General features: G+C 42.3%; 1 protein-coding gene and 1 pseudogene across 1 annotated transcript; one reads left to right on the top strand and one right to left on the bottom strand.

Moving 5' to 3' along the window:
- The first annotated feature begins 1413 nt into the window (after positions 1-1413).
- On the top strand, positions 1414-18945 carry exoc3l4 (exocyst complex component 3-like 4). The gene is made up of 12 exons (XM_076107387.1): positions 1414-1657; positions 3256-3489; positions 4516-5134; positions 6507-6624; positions 7606-7731; positions 8278-8378; positions 9678-9776; positions 12477-12600; positions 13735-13857; positions 14547-14699; positions 14952-15073; positions 16656-18945. The coding sequence occupies exons 2-12, from the start codon at positions 3264-3266 to the stop codon at positions 16879-16881; spliced, it is 2037 nt and encodes a 678-aa protein (XP_075963502.1). The 5' UTR covers positions 1414-1657; positions 3256-3263; the 3' UTR covers positions 16882-18945.
- LOC142967838 (small nucleolar RNA U3) lies at positions 16408-16515 on the bottom strand (annotated as a pseudogene).
- Positions 18946-19174: the final 229 nt, after the last annotated feature.

Below are 19174 nucleotides of genomic sequence, written 5' to 3'. Positions count from 1 at the left end.
CTGTGGATAGTATTTTGTAATCCACCTCATCAGGAATCTCACGCAGGGTTTCCCCCAGGAAGAAAATCAATGAAGCAATGACCTCACTCTTTAAAGTTACTGTGAGGAACCTTTAACTGGTCCTGAACCAGTCTCAGTTTAGTCCTGATCCTCTATCAGACCTCCATCAGCAAACAAGACCATCAGAGAGAAGATGGTCTATTTATAGAGTTATTCTTAATGCTCGTCATCGGAGCCACCGGGTCAGATTCTGGTGAAACCAGATGAAATCATGCAGGTTCACCAGAAACTCCTTCAGCTCAGACTCCAGCAGAGACCGGTCCACTGTGGACAGACCCAGATCCTCCAGCAGAGACCGGTCCACCTTGGACAGACCCAGATCCTCCAGCAGAGACCAGTCCACCGTGGATAGACCCAGATCCTCCAGCAGAGACCGGTCCACCGTGGACAGAACCAGATCCTCCAGCAGAGACCGGTCCACCGTGGACAGACCCAGATCCGGCTTCAGCTGCAGCCTTGGACCTGCAGTCGGAGCTCCGGAGGGAGGAGGAGAGCTCAGCTCCCGGCAGCAGCAGCGTCTCCTCCTCCTCCTCCTCCTCCTCCTCCAGGAGCAGAGCTTCTCCTCTCTGGGAGTCAACACCGACACTACACTGCTGGAGACCCAGGACGTATTGCTGGACCCGCTGGAGGGAAGGGAGGCACAGAGGCAGAACCAGGACTGAGAGGGGCAGACTGTCAGACCCTGCTGCAGTAAAATAAGAGGGTTTTTTAAAGGGACTCTGGTGCTCAGAAACACTACCACGTCTGTCCACAGGGGTCGCCAAAATCAACACAAAATGAAAATTCCTCATAGCAACTTTAAATGTGTGTTCTTTAATGTGTGATGTAGCAGTGAAAACCTCCACAATATCTTGACCCTGTGTTTGTGGATGAAAGATGTAGATGCAGAATCAGGCTTCGTTTAGATGCACACAAAACATGATTTCTAGACTTGAGCTGTTCTTTAAACCTGTTTTAGGGTTGATTTTGTTTTTCCTTTTAAGCAGCGACACTTCAACAGCACAATAACAGGAAAACATCGTGCTCAGTGTTTTTATTTGCAAGTCCTAACATTTAGAAATTTCCGCATTCAGCAAGGTTGCTTTAGTCCAGTTTAGTTGTACACAAGAGGTCATTTCATTTACAGTAAGTCGGGTAGCTTCTCTTTCAAACTATCGTCTCTGTCAGCAGAATTGAGGACAAACTGCTTTCAGAAGTCTGCAGCGACTTTCACTTTTAGATTCTGGAGCCGAGCCAAACTCACCTGATTGTTTTCATCAAGACTTAATCTTTGCATTCCTCAGTTGGTTTAGTTCCAGGTCACTGTGTGAGGACTAAACACTGCCGAGTCACGCAGCCACACGGAAATGTAAATATAAACGTTCAGGAACTGAAATCGATTCCAAGCCCTGAGATTGATTTATCTTCTTACTGACGAGACAAAGAGAGATGTGATTGTGAAACGAGGAAACGTTGTGCCTCTGTGTTTCAGGTCTGAGGGTCGGCTCTCCGGTCACGTCTCCTCTGAAGAACATCGGAGGCCTTTTCAGCAGAAAAGAGGAAGACGAGAGCGACGGCGCCCCGCAGAAAGGAAAAGGTCTGACGCGTTCAAAGACAGGTAACTCAGTCACTCAATACTGGATCAACGTTTCATATCAGCAAGTCTCCTTGTTGCTTTAAGGACTTCTCATCCATGTTAGCTTTAAAGAAGTAAAGTTTTACGTCCGTCGTCTCTTTTATGTGAACATTTTTATGTTGTTTTCAACAAGTCTGTGAAGTGTGTTTTATGTGGTAAAGCTATACGCTGCCACAACATCTCAATCATCCCGGCGACATAAAGGTTTTGTTTTAACTGCTGCTCCAGGGGAAAAAATAAATGTTACATCTCTGAATTAAGATTTCTCTTAATTTGGAGGAAACCATGTCAAAGAACAGCCCCAGTTAGTTCAGAATCAGCTTTATTGGCCACGTATGTGTGCACAGCTACGGACAATGACAACAAAGCTGGACTGTTATGTACATATGTAGTAAAACATATGTAAATATCAACATATAAATATACATACACATTACCAATGAACAACAATAAAATAAGAAATAAATCGTACATACAAGTCAAGTGTTCTTTAAGTTGTAAACAATAAAAATAGTGCAAAGACATGGTGACCAAACGCAGTGTGAATCAGTCAGTGTGACCTCGGTGAGATGTTTCCTGACTAAATACATCGCCTGGTCAGGCTTATGGTAACAGCAGCTTTATTCCACATCTGCATTTATGACAAAGGACATTATAGTAGAATGGCCGTCTCCTGTGGACAAACAGCGTATGCTGATAAATCCTCCGTATCTTTGAGGATTACCCATAATCCCTTTTAAATACACTGATGCAGTGATCGTATAGTGGGTTTAAATTCATGTAAATAAAATAGAAATAGAACAGAAACTGTCTCTCTCTCAAACGTATGAGGACACAAATATATTTATACAGATTTCTCACACTGGACTGTTTCCCTTTTTTAAAGAATTTTTCATTTTAGAATAACAATGATGTAACTTAGTAAACAATTAGACAATAGAAAATACTCCATCTGCATGTTTAAAATATTACCACACTCTATAGAGCAACACACTGTCACATACCTGCATTTATGACAAAGGACAATGACGTAGAACCGGCATCACGTTAGTGTTAGCCAGCTATACTGGAGACGTTGTTACCGGCAATAAAACACATTCAGACGAATGGTTAACTTCATGAAAACATGGCGAAGATAATAGACAAATAATATCCAAACAAATAAAGCCAGCTCAACCTTTATGTACTTTTTCAAGTTACTTAACATTATTTTGTCCACAGACACGTTACCGAGTGGCAAATCCTCGAGGATTACCCATAATCCTTTGCTTCTACTACTCAGTGCAGATTTACAAATTTACAACAGCAGGCAGCGTAGTTTTCCCATTTAGCGGGATTTAACCTGACCCTTTTAAATTACGTTACATCAGCTTAAGGGTGTGTGGTGAATGCACGGTGGCAGCAGCACACAGCAAACAAGAAACCACAATCTATTAAATGTGATTAATTGACTTTGGACATGAGGTTCCCAACACAAAGCACAGTTGACTGCAGCAAGATGGAGGCAAAACAAAAGACCAGAATCATGTGTGGGTCAGTAAAAGCCAACTGGTCACCGCAACTGTTTTCTATCCACTCAGATCCAAACATGGCCGGGTTCGGTGACTCCCTCATGAAAAGGGGAGCATCCATACGTCGAAGCCTGAAATTCGGCAGCAAGAAGGATAAAACGTGCAGACCGGAGGCTCTGGTCTCCCTCTGCGAAGGCTCGGTGGAGGAGAGGAAGGAGCACAAAGAGGAGGAGGAAGAGGAGGCGTGTGAGGAGATGGAGGAGTCGTACACACTGCTAGAAATACCCCACACCCCACTGTCAGGTACGGCCTCTTCATCGTGCTTATAACCTTAAAGTAACGTTAGCGTGTGTCAACATGTTCATTTTTGTGTCACCTGACGAATGTACGTCCGATATTGTCTCTCTGTTAGCTCCGTCTTTGGTCTCCACCAACGCCTGAGGGAAACATCGGTCTCTTTGGCCGTAAAATGATTCACTATGTTCATCAGCTAGTCTCTAACTGAGGCTGTCTGCTGTTTGCTGTAGTGTGCAGTTACTTTATTACAGCATCTTCTCTGTGAATGACGCGATGAGAGCAGTTAGAGTGAATCACAACAGTGAAGTTGTGAGTCTTGTGACTCACAGGAGATTGTTTAATATATGTTTTAAATAGATGAGTGTGTTTGTGAAGTAGGATAAGTGAGACTTAGATTGAAGAGTTATGTGAGAGTTTGTAAACAGATGTTCTGATGTAGTTTTGCTGTTGTTAAATGCAGCCCCCATTTACTTCAATTCATTACTACAACAAAAAAATGTCTTTAAAATCCAAATTAACAATTTGTATAATTGATATGCAAACGGTCATTTTGGACATTTATTGCAAGTACATCCTGTTGGATATGTGATATTTTTAACTTTTGAGGAACCTTTGACTGTCCTTCAGGTAAATTCAGATTTTAAGTTTCCTTTAATCTAAATAAAGAAATAGTTTGAAGACATTCGTAGCTGCAAGTTATGAATGCGACCTTTTCTCTTCAAGTTCCCAAACACCTTCCTGTCTCCTTCTCTGTCCGCGCATTCAACTTATCTTTTGTCTGTTTTGGCAACAAAAGCAGCCGGTAAAAGGAGTCTTATTCCCAGTGTAAATACACCGGGGTTCGGTTTGTCTGTCGACACCACAGTCAGGGTCTGAATCCTGCCTGAAAGAGGCGTTCAATTCACAAATAACTTCCTCTGGACTTAAGAGTTTCCCTGCTGTTTATTGATTTATTGAGAATACGTTTAACAGGACAAATGAAGAGTGACAGTGTGTGTTCTCCCTCGCCTGAGCCTTGCCTTGTGTTCCCAGTGATGCAGATCAATAAGCTGATCGAGAACGAGGTGCTGGAGGAGGCTCACCTGAACCTGCTCGCCCTGCGGCAGGAGTTCCAGCAGGAGCGTGAGCGGTGCGGCGAGGACTCGCCCATGGAGCTGGCCAAGAAGGAGAAAGACCTCAACCTCCTCTACGGAGAGCTGAGGAACAAGGTCAACACCATCGTGCGTGACTCCAACTCTCTTCCCTCCAGAAACAAGGGGCTGTTGGTTCCCGTGGCTCGCATCATCCAAGAGGAGGAGAGGAGGGCGGAAGAGCCCGGCGGGCTTGCGGGCAGCTGGATGGAGGCGTGGAGGGAGGCGGTGGGCGAGGGGGTGCAGGCGAAGGTGTCGAGCGTTCACCTGGAGCGGAGGGAGCAGAACGTCTCCTGGTTGGCCGTTCACCTGGGGCTGCTGGGTCGGACCGTCGTGGAGGACTTGGAGAGCGTGAAGAAGGAGCTGCGGTGCTCGTACCCGCCCAGCTTCAAAGTCTTCAGCACCTACGTGAGGAGCTACCACCGGGTCCTCGGGCAGCACATGAAGAAGCTGGATGAGCAGGCGACGGAGCGGAAGGACCTCTATGCTCTGCTGGACTGGATCATCAACCGCTACAAGAGGTCAGTGAACGTCAATCAGTACGTTGAAATATTGTTTCTCCACAACAGATACAGTGAACGTATCTACTAACAAGTATCGTGTGTGTATCACAGCCTGATATCTCTGGGTGACATATTGCTTCATCACCATCAGCACACACACTGTATTCATTTTGACTAGAGCACCAAATGTGGATTCATCCGCCACTGAAAATAGTCCCCAACAAACGACTTATTTCATCTCGTTTGTTTGACAAATACCACAGTGACCAGCTGGTTTAGGAGATTACTGAGCCTAGAAAATCAAACTTTATCTGCCGTCCAGATCGCGTACTTTTTCTTTTTACTTTTAGTTCAGCTGCCTTCGCAAAGTACGTACTGCTGCATGCAGGATGCATTCAGCTGGGACGTACTACTTCATCATGACAGGGCACCTCGAACTTTGACCATCTTGCTCGTATATCTGATACGCAAAGGATTGTGGGTCAGAAAAGCATGCTGGTTTACAAGCTGCAAAATGTGATCAGATCTTGTAACATCCTGATATTTTTGACTTTGACTATCTACATTTTCAGACACACTGAATCTTTGTCTGGCATACTAATTAGTCTGGTAGTTTATATTTGTGAACTCGGGGCTTTTAAACCAGTGCATGTATGTTGGCCTCCATCCAGTGAATGACCTCAAACATATTAAACAAGAAGGAGGTAAAGAGGTGGATGACTCCAGACTCCAGACATCTGGGCCGCGTCTCACAGATTGTTCTCCTGCAGAAATGTTTATCGTCTCAAACTTGCAGGAAAAAGAAAGTCTTCTAAAAACACGTCTCACCAGTAAAGATGCAGACAGAGATGTTTACAGACAGCACCAGAGTGAGCGTGAGTCGGGTATCAGATAAAGAGGCAGCACTGCTGAATCAGGCCACGCCAACCCCCCCCCCCCCCCCAAATAACATGCTCGAAACAACATTTCGGAGACCAAAAATAAACTGATGAAAAAAGAAGCACAACACTCTCTCGAGGCCAAAATGGAACATTTTTAATCAGGTCGTGTGTCTCACAGATTATGTAAAGTAGCACCTTAAAAAAGACTTTATTTATTCAGTTTATCACACACATACTGTAATATTACTGCTCATACACATGAATGCAATGGACTGTGAAAATGAACTTTTTATTAAATATATAAGAATGAATGCATCAGTACACTCAATAAGTACTTTAAACTATATTTATTATTGCTTCAAAGCATTATTTAAAGATTGCTTCCCAAACAGTTCTTTAGAGCTTGTAACCTGATTTCTTCTCTCCTCCCGACATGAAGCGACACGTCTCCAGCATTCTTCAGATCGCATGTAAATGTTGTTGAATGTATCTTGTTTCACGTCGCACAGCGAGACGATCATGGGAAGTCTCTCCCTGCAGCCGGACATGAAGGACGAGAGTGTCGATCTGCAGCTGGAGGACGAGCTCCTGACGCAGCTCAAAGACAAGTTCTGCTGCAGAGTGAAGGTGACGAGCACCACCGTCCCTCACTTTTCTGGGAATTTGAGGATTTTAGTAAAGAGTTCGAGTCAACATTTCTTCAGATTTCGTTCCACGTCAAGTAAACAGGCCCTTTAGTCCTTCATGTTGGGAAATAGAATGTTAATTTTATGTGCAAAAGAACCAACAATCCCATAAAACACCGACCCCTTGTTCCCAGAGCTTCATCTTGTTGAATTCAAGTTGGATTTAATGAGTTTGTTACGACTCAGGAAATGCAGGATTGGACCGAAATGCGGACAAAGAAGGCCGACAGAATGAGTTCAGTGATTCAATGTCAGGTGCAGGTTACAGAAGCTCAAAACAAAAAACACAAGACAAAAAAGCTTTATTGCAACTCACAAATTGGTTGGAAGTGAGTGGGAAAGGTGTGATTAAATATCTGCAGCGCTGAGGAGGAGAGTGGGAACAGGTGTGTCGGTGGGCGGGGCAGTCAGGTGATGGGGAATAAAGGTGAACGGCAGAGGGCAATGAGGTAGCCTGGGGACGTTTACACACCTGTCCATAAAACTTGACTTAAGTAATTATGTGAACTACTAAAAACAAAGAAATCAAGAACCAAACCAGAAAATTACATTTTCCTCTAATTAGAAAGAAGGTTTTGTTTAAAATCATCTTTTTCCTCACATATCGGTCACAAAACAGAAACATAACTCCACTTATTGGATCTTTCCTCCACTTTGGCCTTCAAAATAAAAGCACAAAAGCCTCTAATTTAGTGATTCAAGACTAAACCAACGTCTGTAACCTCCTGTTGTGGCTCGTTAAACACTGCAGCCAAGGTGCTGAAAATAGCTAAACGGTTGTATATTAATTCCAGTTCTTGTGATAATAATTGAGTGTTTTTAGATGAGCTGAAATAGAATCGTCAGAGAAGAAAGACCTGATGAGACGATCTTGTCGTAGAGGTTTTGACCAGCGTTCTCCTCTCTGTGTCTGTTGCTGCAGGAGGACATGAGCTCTTCACTGGACAGAGTCATTGCACTTGAAGATGAGGAGGTTTGGAGGGACAGCAGCTCTCCGCAGAAGGAGGAGGACTTCCTCAACTGTCCGTTTCACATGGACATCTGGACGGTACGCCTGCTATTTTTAGTAAATATGTAGATGTCAAAGATGAGATGTCACATGATGTTCTTTAAATGTTCTAGCTGTGGTTAAGTGTATTAAAAACAGTATGTTTATATTTAAAGTACCATGAAGTATGCCTGAAGCTTATTAATAAGAAACACATAAGTACCTAAAATACTCAGCAGATATGTTGGAAAAAAGGATACTATTTTGCTTAAAATCATACTTTAGACAAAGAATTATATATTTATATATTTGTATTTTCTATATTGATTTAAATGATTAGAAAACAAGTACATTTGATATTTATACAATAATAAATGTAATATCTGTACAAAGTATGTGGCTTCATAGGCTTGAGTGTTTATTTTTGTGTTTGTTAGTAAATATTAATGAGTCTAGATGACAGAAGTCTAAACATGCAACGCTGTGATGTGACCATGTGGCGGCAGCAGAGAGCTCCATATGAAGCTCATCGTGACTCTGTGTGTGTGTGTGTGTGTGTGTGTTTGTACTAAAGTGTGTGTGCTGGTGTGTTTTCTCTCTCTGCAGACAGTGAAAGGAAACGTTCAGAACTCTGGAGCCATCGATGCTCAGCTGGAACAGGAAGTGATCTCCTGCTGCCTCCAGGAGCTGAGCACGTTCCCCAAGAGGTTCGTCAACACGGAGACACTGAATGTGTACAAACACGTAAAGGACAGGCATATATATTCACACACTGTGCTACGTATTTATTCTTATGTTTTAGCTCTGCTAGCTAGAGGAAGAGTAATATTGGCATAGGCCAGACTGAATTATCTCAACCATTATAAACACCCTTTGAGTTTGGTGATCCTCTGATTTATCGTTTAGCACCAACGTGAGGTAGAACTTTGTGGTTTTGAATGAAATGTCTCGACATCTATGAGACGGTAACAACCTATAAACGTCCTCAGAGGCCAGGTTTGCTTATTAAATCATTTAATATATGATGTTTTAGCCTTCTTAACAACATACAATAAGAACTTAAGTCTGTCGTCATATTTATCTTCAGAAATAATGCATTAGTGAGGAGGTCAAATGGCATCAAGTCAACCACAAAATATCACATGTTACTCAATAAAACATAGATATATGTATAAACAAAGTAAAAGAGGAAGCTGGCAGCGTGAGGGGGAACCCGCCCACAAGAACACCAACTGGAAACAGGATCCTGCCCTCAGTAATGTGCAACGACCACACTGTCGAAACGTCGGAATATTTCCTCTGGCTGATTGATGACTGGTGTTGTTTTAAGTGAACTCTGTGACCGTCCTCTCCTCCATCGTTCTTTATCTCAAGAACACAGACATATTACATTCATCTTATTCCAGTTTTATCTCTGCAGCAGCAAAAAAAAGGAAACAGAAAACAGGAAAAGTAGCAAAAAATAACAATAAAAAAGTAACAGTTAAACAAAGGTTATCTGTCGACACCGGTGGAAGAAGTTCTCAGATATTTTATTCAAGTAAAAGTAGTAAAAAGTCCTGCATTCAGAATCGTACTTGCGTACAGTAAAAGTACAAAAGTATTAGCATCAAAATATACATAAGTACCAAAAGTACTCACTATGCTGATTGTCCCATTTCAGAATCATACATATTATATTACTGGATTATAATTATTGATGTTTATCACTTTAATGTTGCAGCTGGTAAAGATGGAACTCATTTAAATGACTTACACACTGGTGGGTAGTTTAATCCACAATGATTTATATTTTGTGTTAATAATCTGCAAAAGTGACGAAAGCTGTTAGATAAATGAAGTGGAGTAAAAAGTACATTTTCTTGCAAAATGCAGTGGAGTAGAAGTACAGAGTAGAATAAAATGGAAGTACAAACAGGAAGCCTATTTAAAGTGGGAGTTTGAACCCTATTCATTGTCTGACAGGCTGAATCTCTCTCCTCTCTCCTCCTCTTTTTTTCTCACAGATTTGAGACGGAGTTCAGGCGTCACTGCAGCGCTCTCAGACCGAAGCCTCTTTGGATCGAGTACCAGATAACATACATCAACTGCTTCACTGCTTTACAGTAAGTCACATGACTTCCCGAAATTACCCAAGAGGCCCGGAGACGGACCAGCGTGCCCTGACAAAACCAGAAACGGGGCAGCACACCCTCAAGGGAAAGAAATATCACCCGATTCATCCAGAGATGAGTTCCTGTTTCAGAAGCAGACGTAACAGCACAACTTTAAAACACAACTTTACTGTCCATCAGTGGGAACGTGGCTCATATGTAAAGAACAGTACAAATCCAGAGTACAAGACTATAAGATTAGAGACAAATACAAATACTTAATATTTATCAAGTACTGTACAAATTTGTGGTACTTTACTTTAGTATTTCCATTTCCTGATACTCAATACTTCTCCACTACATCTCAGATGTAGATATTGTACTTTTTATTGTACTACATCTCAGAGGAAACATTTTTGTTCCTGGCGGAACCCTCTAAGAAGGTTCCACCTGGAACCCTTTTTCGAACAAAAATACCTAAAACCATCTGTGCAACCCAGAACATTTCCACCTTATAAGGGTGCTAACAAGAATCCACCTGGGAGGTTCTATCGAGAACCCTTTTATATTCCAAAGGTTTCATCTAGACCTCTCTCAGGGTTCCTCATGCTTTGGTGCAGTGCATCCCACAACAATCATGGTTCACAGTCACAGTGTCTGGGGGTGTGTGGGTTCTTAATGGAACCCTTAGTCCAAGCAAGGAACCTTTGTTCACAAAAGGGTTCTTCAGAAGCAAATTGGTTCTGGGTAGAACCTCACCCTTTTGGAACCCTTTTTTTCCGAGAGTCCAGAAATCTGGACAAATAGAATCGAACAATCTGGTGATATTTCGGTTTATGATTTTAAACTTGTGACTTTTAGTTGTGTTATTGTTTCTGTGTCTTCGTAAACAAACTACTGCAGAAAACAAACGGTTCTAAAGATTCTGGAGAACGTCGTGCAGAGCTTTTGTTTAGATGATTCATCTCTGAGCTATTTTGGACTTGACGGGGAGATTCCGCAGCATTCGTGCCGACACGATTTATATGCGATTGAAGCGAGTCTGTTAAGGGAGCGTCAGAGCTGCTTTCTTTCACAAGCTTGTTCAGAAGTTTCTCTTTTAACATGCACAGCAGAGCTTCACCACACACCCACTTAACGAGGCCATGTGAGAGACACTGTGCCAGGTTTGGAGAGAGTGCCACTTCACGTGATTTCGGGGAATCTGGGGTGTGTGTGAGAAATGCTGTCACGGGGGAGGAGTGAAAGCAGTGAGGCTACAGCCAGATGAACCTCTCAAACCTCCCCCAGCTGCTGCTTCCAGTCTTTGCAGCCGGTCGTTCGAGGACGTCCACATGTGTCGAGAGCGGTGTGTGTTTATAGCTGCAGATCTCATGTCTGCATTCTGTTCTGCTGCTGAGCTTTTAGAGGTTCAGGGGAGTCTGTGGTCGAGTACTTCACCTCTAACACCACTGCTCTCCATCCTCTGGGTCTCAGTCCTGTAGACATTTACAAAAAGATCAATAAAAAAGCTCCTGAATTAAAGACCAATGTGAAAGGAATTCATGTGCAAGACCTCTAAATAACTGCATTAGTTGTAACGTACTTTCATAAAACGTGGCTTCATGTGTTTGTTTATCAAATTGTATTATATTTAATTCGCCTCATGGCTTACGGTTTAGGGTCACAACTTTGCTAGTGGTGTGAAAATATGTTGAAAATGCTTCAGTCTTCATGACAAACTGTGGTGGAAGAAATTCAGATTCTTTACTTCAGTAGAAGTACTAATACAACAGTGTAAAAGTACTTATGTGAAAGTATGATCAGCTTCAGAATTCCCCCTCCTTCATGATGGGGCCTACACTCTTTAAAATAAAGGTGCTCACCGTATAGGGTTCTTGTCCTCATTGGAGAACCATTTTTTCAGGTTCCTGATAGGACCTTTCAGAAAGGTTCAACTTGGAATCCTTTCAGAGCTTTCTACTTGGAACCCAACTTAAAGGGTCATGCCCAGAACCCCCTATGAGGTGATGTAAAAGAGAACCCGTCTATGGTGTAATGGTTCCATCCATAACCCTCTCTAAGGGGTTCAATCCAGAACCTTCCCACCTTCTTAAGGTGGCCAACTAAAACTCACAGAGGGGGTTCTACTGAGGATACTTTTATAATCCAAGGGTTTCATCTAGACCTCTGGAACTAGTCCCTAGACCACTGCAACTAGACCCTAGACCTCTGGAACTAGACCCTAGACCTCTGGAACTAGTCCCTAGACCTCTGCAAATAGTCCCTAGACCACTGCAACTAGTCCCTAGACTTCTGGAACTAGACCCTAGACCTCTACAACTAGTCCCTAGACTTCTGGAACTAGACCCTAGACCTCTACAACTAGACCCTAGACTTCTGCAACTAGACCCTAGCCACTCCCAGTGGCTGGAAGTTGGCTTGGAGGGGAAATTCAAGGTGTCTGCATCTGTAAATGTACTGAACGCATCAAAAGTAAAAGTGATGTTGTGCAGAAAAAGGGCCCTTGTGACTGATTATTATGACATATCAGGTTCCCAACCGAGGGAACCCTCCAAAGGGTCACCAGATACATCTGTTGGGTCATGAGATGATTAATGGAGGAAAGAAGAAGAAAAAAGACGTGTTCTTTTGAGTTTTCTACTTTTTCAGATAGTTATTTAAATTAAAGTATCCAAGAGAAATCTTTCTTTTCTTTTTGTGCTCCTGCAGGCAGCACATGGAGGAGTACCGGGACTCATGTCCAGACGAGGTGGACGGGTTCAGACAAGAGGTGACGTCGCTGATTATCAGGCTCAACCAGGCGCTGGAGGACCAGTTCAAAGACGACGTCAAGGTACAATCACGCGGATGAAATCAGCGGTATTTTAGGTGAAAGCCCAGTTCTGGATTTCATCCATTTATTCCACACTCAGAGAGCTGTTGCAGTTTTCTTAAAGGGGAATTGAAAAAGGATTGCTCTTTTCCTGAGCCTCTCATTCAAACTCAATGCAGAGATTCGTTCGAGCGAGTCACTTTCTGTAAAAGATCACAAAGGAGGAAGTGAAGTCATTCAGAGGTGGATTTATTATCTCACAACAAAACAGGTCAACGAACAGCAGGACATTATGTAACTGCTGATCTGTGATCTGCCACTACTATGCTTAGAGGTTTGTTTAAGTTTAGGTACAGAAACTACTTCACTAAGTTTATAGTCGTGGTTTAATAAAACCAACAGTGATTGTTTGCAGGAAACCGGACACAAACAAGAGTTTTCCTTCATGTCCAATCCTCCCCTCTGACCTCCCCGAGAGGTTTTGTGTTGCTTTACCTCCATCACACTACTTCCACCTGTAGTTCTGAGCAGCAACAGTCTTCTTCTCATACGACCACAGGAGGTGTAATTCGTAGATATAAAGTAATTTCTTATGTTACCCTGAATGAAGAAGTATAAAGATCTCAAAAGCACACATTTGGAGGTGGATGAATCCAACAAACAGCGATATTTCAGCCAAATTGTGTACTTGTGTAACGGCACTTCTGTTGTTATTTTAACACTTCTGTTGTTTAACCTAACGAGGTGGTTTTATTGTCTAAACCTGTAAAGACGAAAGTTTATTTTATAAAGACTGTGTGCATGTAACAAGTGAAAATGACAAGTGTTGCTGCACTTTCGTAGGAAAATGCATAAAAATGACAATGAGCTGAAAATCACTATGAAGCTCTGTGACATTGTTATCTTTAACATATCGATCACAGAGCGATGTTGCATCAGATTTATTTTTCAGTGATTTGTGGGGGTCGGATATGTGTCGTTCTAAAGGACAGTTACAAACGACGTATTTTTGTCATTTAATTCAGAGGACTTGTTAAAATCCCTGAAGTCACTTCTTGAGAAGATGTGAGCAGATGAAAGCACCGATCCATCCTGTGGAGAACAACACTTCACTTCATTGTCACTTTGAACCCACTTCCTGTGCTGTTTTTCCAGCCGTACCTGAGGAGGATGATGACGAGGAAGTGGCTCACCAACGATGAAGACTTTGGGCAGCTTCACAGTCGGACGGAGCTGCTGTCTCAGCACTGCGCTCTGATGAGGCCGCCGCATAATCAGGTGAGGAGGAGGAGGAGGAGGAGGAGGAGGAGGAGGAGGAGGAGGAGGAGGAGGAAACGAGCTGGAAGAAGCCATCAGAGGGATTTCCAGTATTTACCAACCTTTTATCTTCCTGAGAGGAAAGACCCCCGTCTCTTAATAACGATTGGTTGCCTGCCAAAGTGTCGGGTATGATACGAGAAAGTTCCCAGTTCGAGCCAAAGATTTACTGGCATTTGTCCCATCCTGATTGGACAAACCAGACTGATATCTAACCGGGAACTAACCGGGTCAAACAATGAGTGTTAGCTTTGGCAGCAATGTTTGTTTTTAGGATTAAAGGGAGGCAGAAGCTGAGCTACAAATAAGGCTTTTCACACTAAGTAATCGCTTTGAGGGTTAGCAGAGGAAATCCTTGTTTGCTGTTTATGACCTTCTTGGAAGTTCCAGTGAATCAAATTGGGCGCCATTGTTTTGGGCCGGATGCTGTGACTGCAGGATGCATGAAAGCGAGACCGAATAAACGCTGAAACACAGTCAGGAATGAATAGGTGGAAGCGGAGGTGGAAGTTCAGCTGATCTGATGGCTGCTGGTCGTGTGACGGACACATAAAGAGAACCACGCTCACATTTCCTCTTTTCTCTTCTGTGCCCATCCTGTTATTCCCCCCCCCTCTCTCTCTCTGTGTGTTTGTGTTTCCCGGCAACAGGAGTTTGCGAGCCGACTGCACTACCACGTGGTGAGGGAATACGTCGGCCAGCTGATGAAGAACAACTACTCGTGCAAGAACCGGAAACACGAGAAGGCAGCGAGCAAGATGCGCCTGCAGTGGGAGAAGCTCAGTGGTCTGTTTGAGAACATGGTAATAAAGTCTTTAACTTCCTCTTCAGCGTGTTTCTGTTTGACCTGCAGGTCAATACGGGGAAAGAAAATAGCAAAGAGTTCATCAAAACACTTTTAATGTAAAAGCTTGAAACTTTCCAGAATATTTACTCATGTATTGTACTTAAGTACAATTTACTTGGGTATTTCCGTGCACCAGATGAGTAAAATTACCGGATACTTCACCAAAAGAAATGTTATTTGTTATTGTTTGTTATTGTTTCTGTGGTAGAAGTCGACTCACGAGTGGCTCTACGCTGTGGGAGACGACCTGAGCGACGTCATCATGCAGAAAAACAAGAGCGACATAAAGAACCATCTGCAGCCTTTAGTGGAGCATTACCCCGACTTCAGGTGAGCGATTCCAAGAACTCGCTGACTCATTCTGCACGACTCACCAGCCAAACTCACTGCAGGAGGAAAACTAAATCGATCCAAGAAAAGTCACGTGAATAGAAAAGACGCATTCTGCAGAAAGTCACCATTTAACACGGTCTCTCGTTAATCTGAAACACCTGTCGCTCTGAAACGGTCGTGTTCCTGTGTGACTTCTGTAGAACTCGATGGAAAGTCGATTCTGACAACCGAACAAGCAGCAGCCACACGTTGCGATGCTGTTTTAATTCAATGTTCAAACGAGAGTTGTGCACTCGGTCGTGTGATTGACTGGCGACCTGTCCAGGTTGTACCCGCCTCTCGTCCAATCACAGCTGGTGTGATGTTCAGGAAATGTTAGATGACAAGTGATGTTTTTGTCAGTACAAACCAGATCTCTGCCACATGGAGGGAAACATAAGATTTGGCCTTTTTTTAATCTGTAGTTTAAACATATTTATGTTCAACTAGCCAATCCAGAAGCTTGAGGGTCATCCTTCACCATGAGGATGATGAGGATGACCCTCCAGGTGACTCACGGTCACCCGGGTTGAAGACGTTTCTTATAAACCGGTTTGTTAAAGTGAAACATAAACGCAGGTTCCGAAAGCACTGCGACGCGTCTCTGTGTTGAAAAGCAGCGGTTTTGTTGCCTTAAAATACTCAAAGTCAACTCACTTCAACACAAAAAAAAGCGTGAAGAAATTTAACCTACTTCCTGATTTTAATTTGTACTTGAAATGCTTAAAAAGCATCAGAGTTTCCACTCATAATTGTGGAAGTGGTAGACGACGATGCTTCTGTTTACTCGGAGAGGTCAGCTGACCTCTGCAGGAATCCCCTCGTTGTTTAATTAAAAGACTCAACACACGAGTTGACTTCAGTAACCAGAAGAATGAGGAAGTGATGATGACTAGTAGATGAATGAAATGAAGCAGAAAGTGTGTTTACTTACTTTAACCTTTAACCCCAATGAACTGTTTACATATAACACGTGCTGTATTAACTCCTGAGATTATGTTGCTCATAAATCATGTGTTTGTGAGCTGAGTGGCATTTCACCAAACATGTGACATGTGAGAGGATGAGTCAACCAAACAAGCAGATAAACTAAGTAATGAAGTGCTGATGATGAGCTGAGATCCCTGCAATTCATTCAGATCATTTCACTGCTCTGTTCATTTAAAGCTCTTTTATTGTTTATAATATATAATTAAACTTAAATGCCATTCCCCCAAATCTCCCATGGAAAGGAAGCAGAAACCTTACAGATAAAATCTGATTTTATTCTTAGTAGACGACACAAGCTCCACTCAGACCATGTTTCCTCCATCAGAGTCTCTTCCAGAAACTCCGAACAGTCTTCAACAGCGGAGGAGAAACAAAGTCCTCCCACCAGCTTCCTGCTCTGAAGGAAACTTGACATGAAACTCTGAACTCCTGAGCTTCACAAAGACTCTCCTCCTACAATCACTCACAGGTTACTTTACTTCTTTTGACATCCAATGCACTGATGATCCTTAAAATATGTCTCTGTGTTTTCTGTCTTCTCCGCCTGCAGCAGGAAGCACCTGGTAGCTGTCCTGTATTTCAGAGGCCTGCTGAGAGGCCGTGAGCACCAGCTGATCCTCCAGCGTCACACGGAGCTGAAGAAGAAACTGGGCGGCGGCGGCGCCGGCGGCGACAGGAGCCGGGTTTTATTTGGCGACATGCAGGTCACCGTCAACACAGACTGCCTCTCCAATCTGCCTTTCTCCTGCCTCAGCTTCCTGCTGCCCGACAACTAGTAGCGCCATGGAGTTAAAGGTGGAGCTGTGTTATTTAAGGTGGTCTGACACATAAGTTGTGCTCTCAAACACTAAACTAAACTGCACCTTTTTGCACAGAAAAAGCAGTTCATGTTTTTCAGGACCGATCGTTCTCAATCTCTCCGTTGTTACACGGTCGACATTGAAGTTGTATTGTGTGTCTATTATTTAGGAATCGGTTTCCCTTCATCACACACGTCTACCACTGAGAGTTAGTTGGTGTTCGCTGAGTAAGAAGAGGCTCTAAATATACGCACGTTCTCAAACACAAGGAGAAATGGATGATTTCAGTTTTAACTGATAGAAATGAATGAAACCTGCTCACACACAGAGAGGAGCCGGTAGCTTTATAATAAACTGATATTCATGAGGCTGAAACAAGACGTCGGTCCGGTTGAGAAAGTTTGTTGAATCGGACACAAAAAGAAAAGTATGAGACTTACTAAACCACAAAATGTGGATTAATCCGCCGCTGAAAATAGTCCCCAACAAATGCACTACTTCCTGCTGGTTTGTTTGATTAAAAACTAAAGTGAGCATTTGTTTTAGAAAATGACTGAGAGCTTTTAAAAAATCAAACCATATATCTGTTTTTACATATTTATTTTTGCCACAGAGAAGAATGGAGAGACGGACTCACACATTGTTTTGGTCTTTCATACAGTGTCAGACCAGCACTGTCCTTTAAATAAAGTTTAAATGAAGTTAGAATCATTTAATAACACACGTTGACTGTTTTTACACATATTACAGTTCATTCTGTGGCCCAACAGACGAGTGAACTTCTCTTCTAACAGCAAATATTTGATGTCTCCTCAAACTCGCTGGCAGATGTAGAAAAGCCTCGTGTGTTACCACTTAATAACATATTAAACGTGCATTAATGCAGTGTGTTACGCAATAAGAGTGATGCAGCGTTGTGAGGAACGTCAGGATTTTCTTTTCTGGGAAGAAAAACTTTTCACCAACTATTCCTGATAAAAGTCCAAGTCATCACTTTGATGCGTGTGTGAAGCTCTCAGCAGACGTAACAAATTAAAGGCAGGTTTCAGAAGGAACAATATTCTGCTGTGGAATTATACTTTTGGTGCAAAATGCGTCTTCTTTAAAGGCTGTTGGACCTTAATTTGAGTTTAAAGTGTCAGATCTACTGATAGAAACTGTCAGAAGCTCTTTGCATGTGAATGCTGAGTGAGGAACTGAACCTCGTGAACGGTACGAGACTATTTATGTGTGTGTGTGTGTGTGAGCCCTCCAAACTGCCTTTCGGACTTATTTATGAGGGTTTTCTGTAGTGAAATGTGAGTTCTCACGTAGACTTTCTGATGTCAGGTTAACCTGTGTGATCTCAGATGGTAGAAAAACAAGCTTCATGTGATCTTCTTTGCATATTTCATGTCTTCATTTGATCATAATTCTGTTTTCTTATGTTTGTAAATAGTTTATGTATTTATGATTGTTGTCCACTGGGAGAAGTGAAGAGTTTAGTGTCTCAGGATGGTTTGAATTAGGTTTTTTTTAACATTTTGTGACTGTTTTAGGAACCAAAATCCCGACAATTATAGGAGTTTAAATATGAAATAGTGTGAAGGGCGCCAGAGGGATTATATAGAAATGATGAGTCATACTTATTTAATCCTTTTTTTAATAAAACATATGAAACAAATAGTCTCATGACTCCATCTGTCTGAAGTCCACTCATTCACTTATCTTTTATTGATAATAAAAACTTTAATTGTAGAGTTTCACACAAACAATACAGCTGCACACATATGTATTTCTATTTTTTTCTTTTCTTTAACTTGAACTGCAGATGTTTAATCAGCCAGAATAACTGAACACCTGCAACGACACAAACAGGTGTTTTCACTTCCTCTGATTAGAGCTCCTCCCACTCTTCTGTTAGTTTGAGCAGAACTTTAACATTTCAACAGCACATAAGAGTTCAGAGATACAGTTTAGTTCTTAGGATAGTTCTGCTCAAGATATTTATTAATCAGACATCAATAAAACATCTGGAAGAATGTTTAAAGACAAATTATTATTCTTTAAACAAGATAAACACTCCACTCAGATGGAAGAATTGTTTAATTGTTGCCCCTCAGATTGACTACATTCAATTAAAGGGGAAGACATGCTTAAAGTTGTCTTTTAGATTATGCATTTAAAACATATAACTTGTTAAAATACACCTTTCAGAAAGCATGTGGGTGTGCAGGACCTGGAAAAACCCACACAGGTGTTTTCACTTCCTGTTAGCTGATCAGAGCTC

This window comes from Anarhichas minor, unplaced genomic scaffold, assembly GCF_050575085.1.
Source record: "Anarhichas minor isolate MPS153535 unplaced genomic scaffold, ASM5057508v1 ptg000038l, whole genome shotgun sequence".
Lineage (NCBI taxonomy): Eukaryota > Metazoa > Chordata > Actinopteri > Perciformes > Anarhichadidae > Anarhichas > Anarhichas minor.
The sequence above is the reverse complement of the archived record's forward strand: the minus strand, read 5'-3'. Positions and strand labels throughout refer to the sequence as shown.

What these genes read in the sequence shown, in the direction of transcription:
- exoc3l4 (XM_076107387.1), top strand. Translation starts at nt 3,264, where the DNA reads ATGGCCGGGTTCGGTGACTCCCTCATGAAAAGGGGAGCATCCATACGT. An exon ending in ATCATCAACCGCTACAAGAG is followed by an intron (nt 5,135 to 6,506) that starts GTCAGTGAACGT and finishes CACGTCGCACAG; the next exon opens with CGAGACGATCATGGGAAGTC. An exon ending in GAGCATTACCCCGACTTCAG is followed by an intron (nt 15,074 to 16,655) that starts GTGAGCGATTCC and finishes CTCCGCCTGCAG; the next exon opens with CAGGAAGCACCTGGTAGCTG.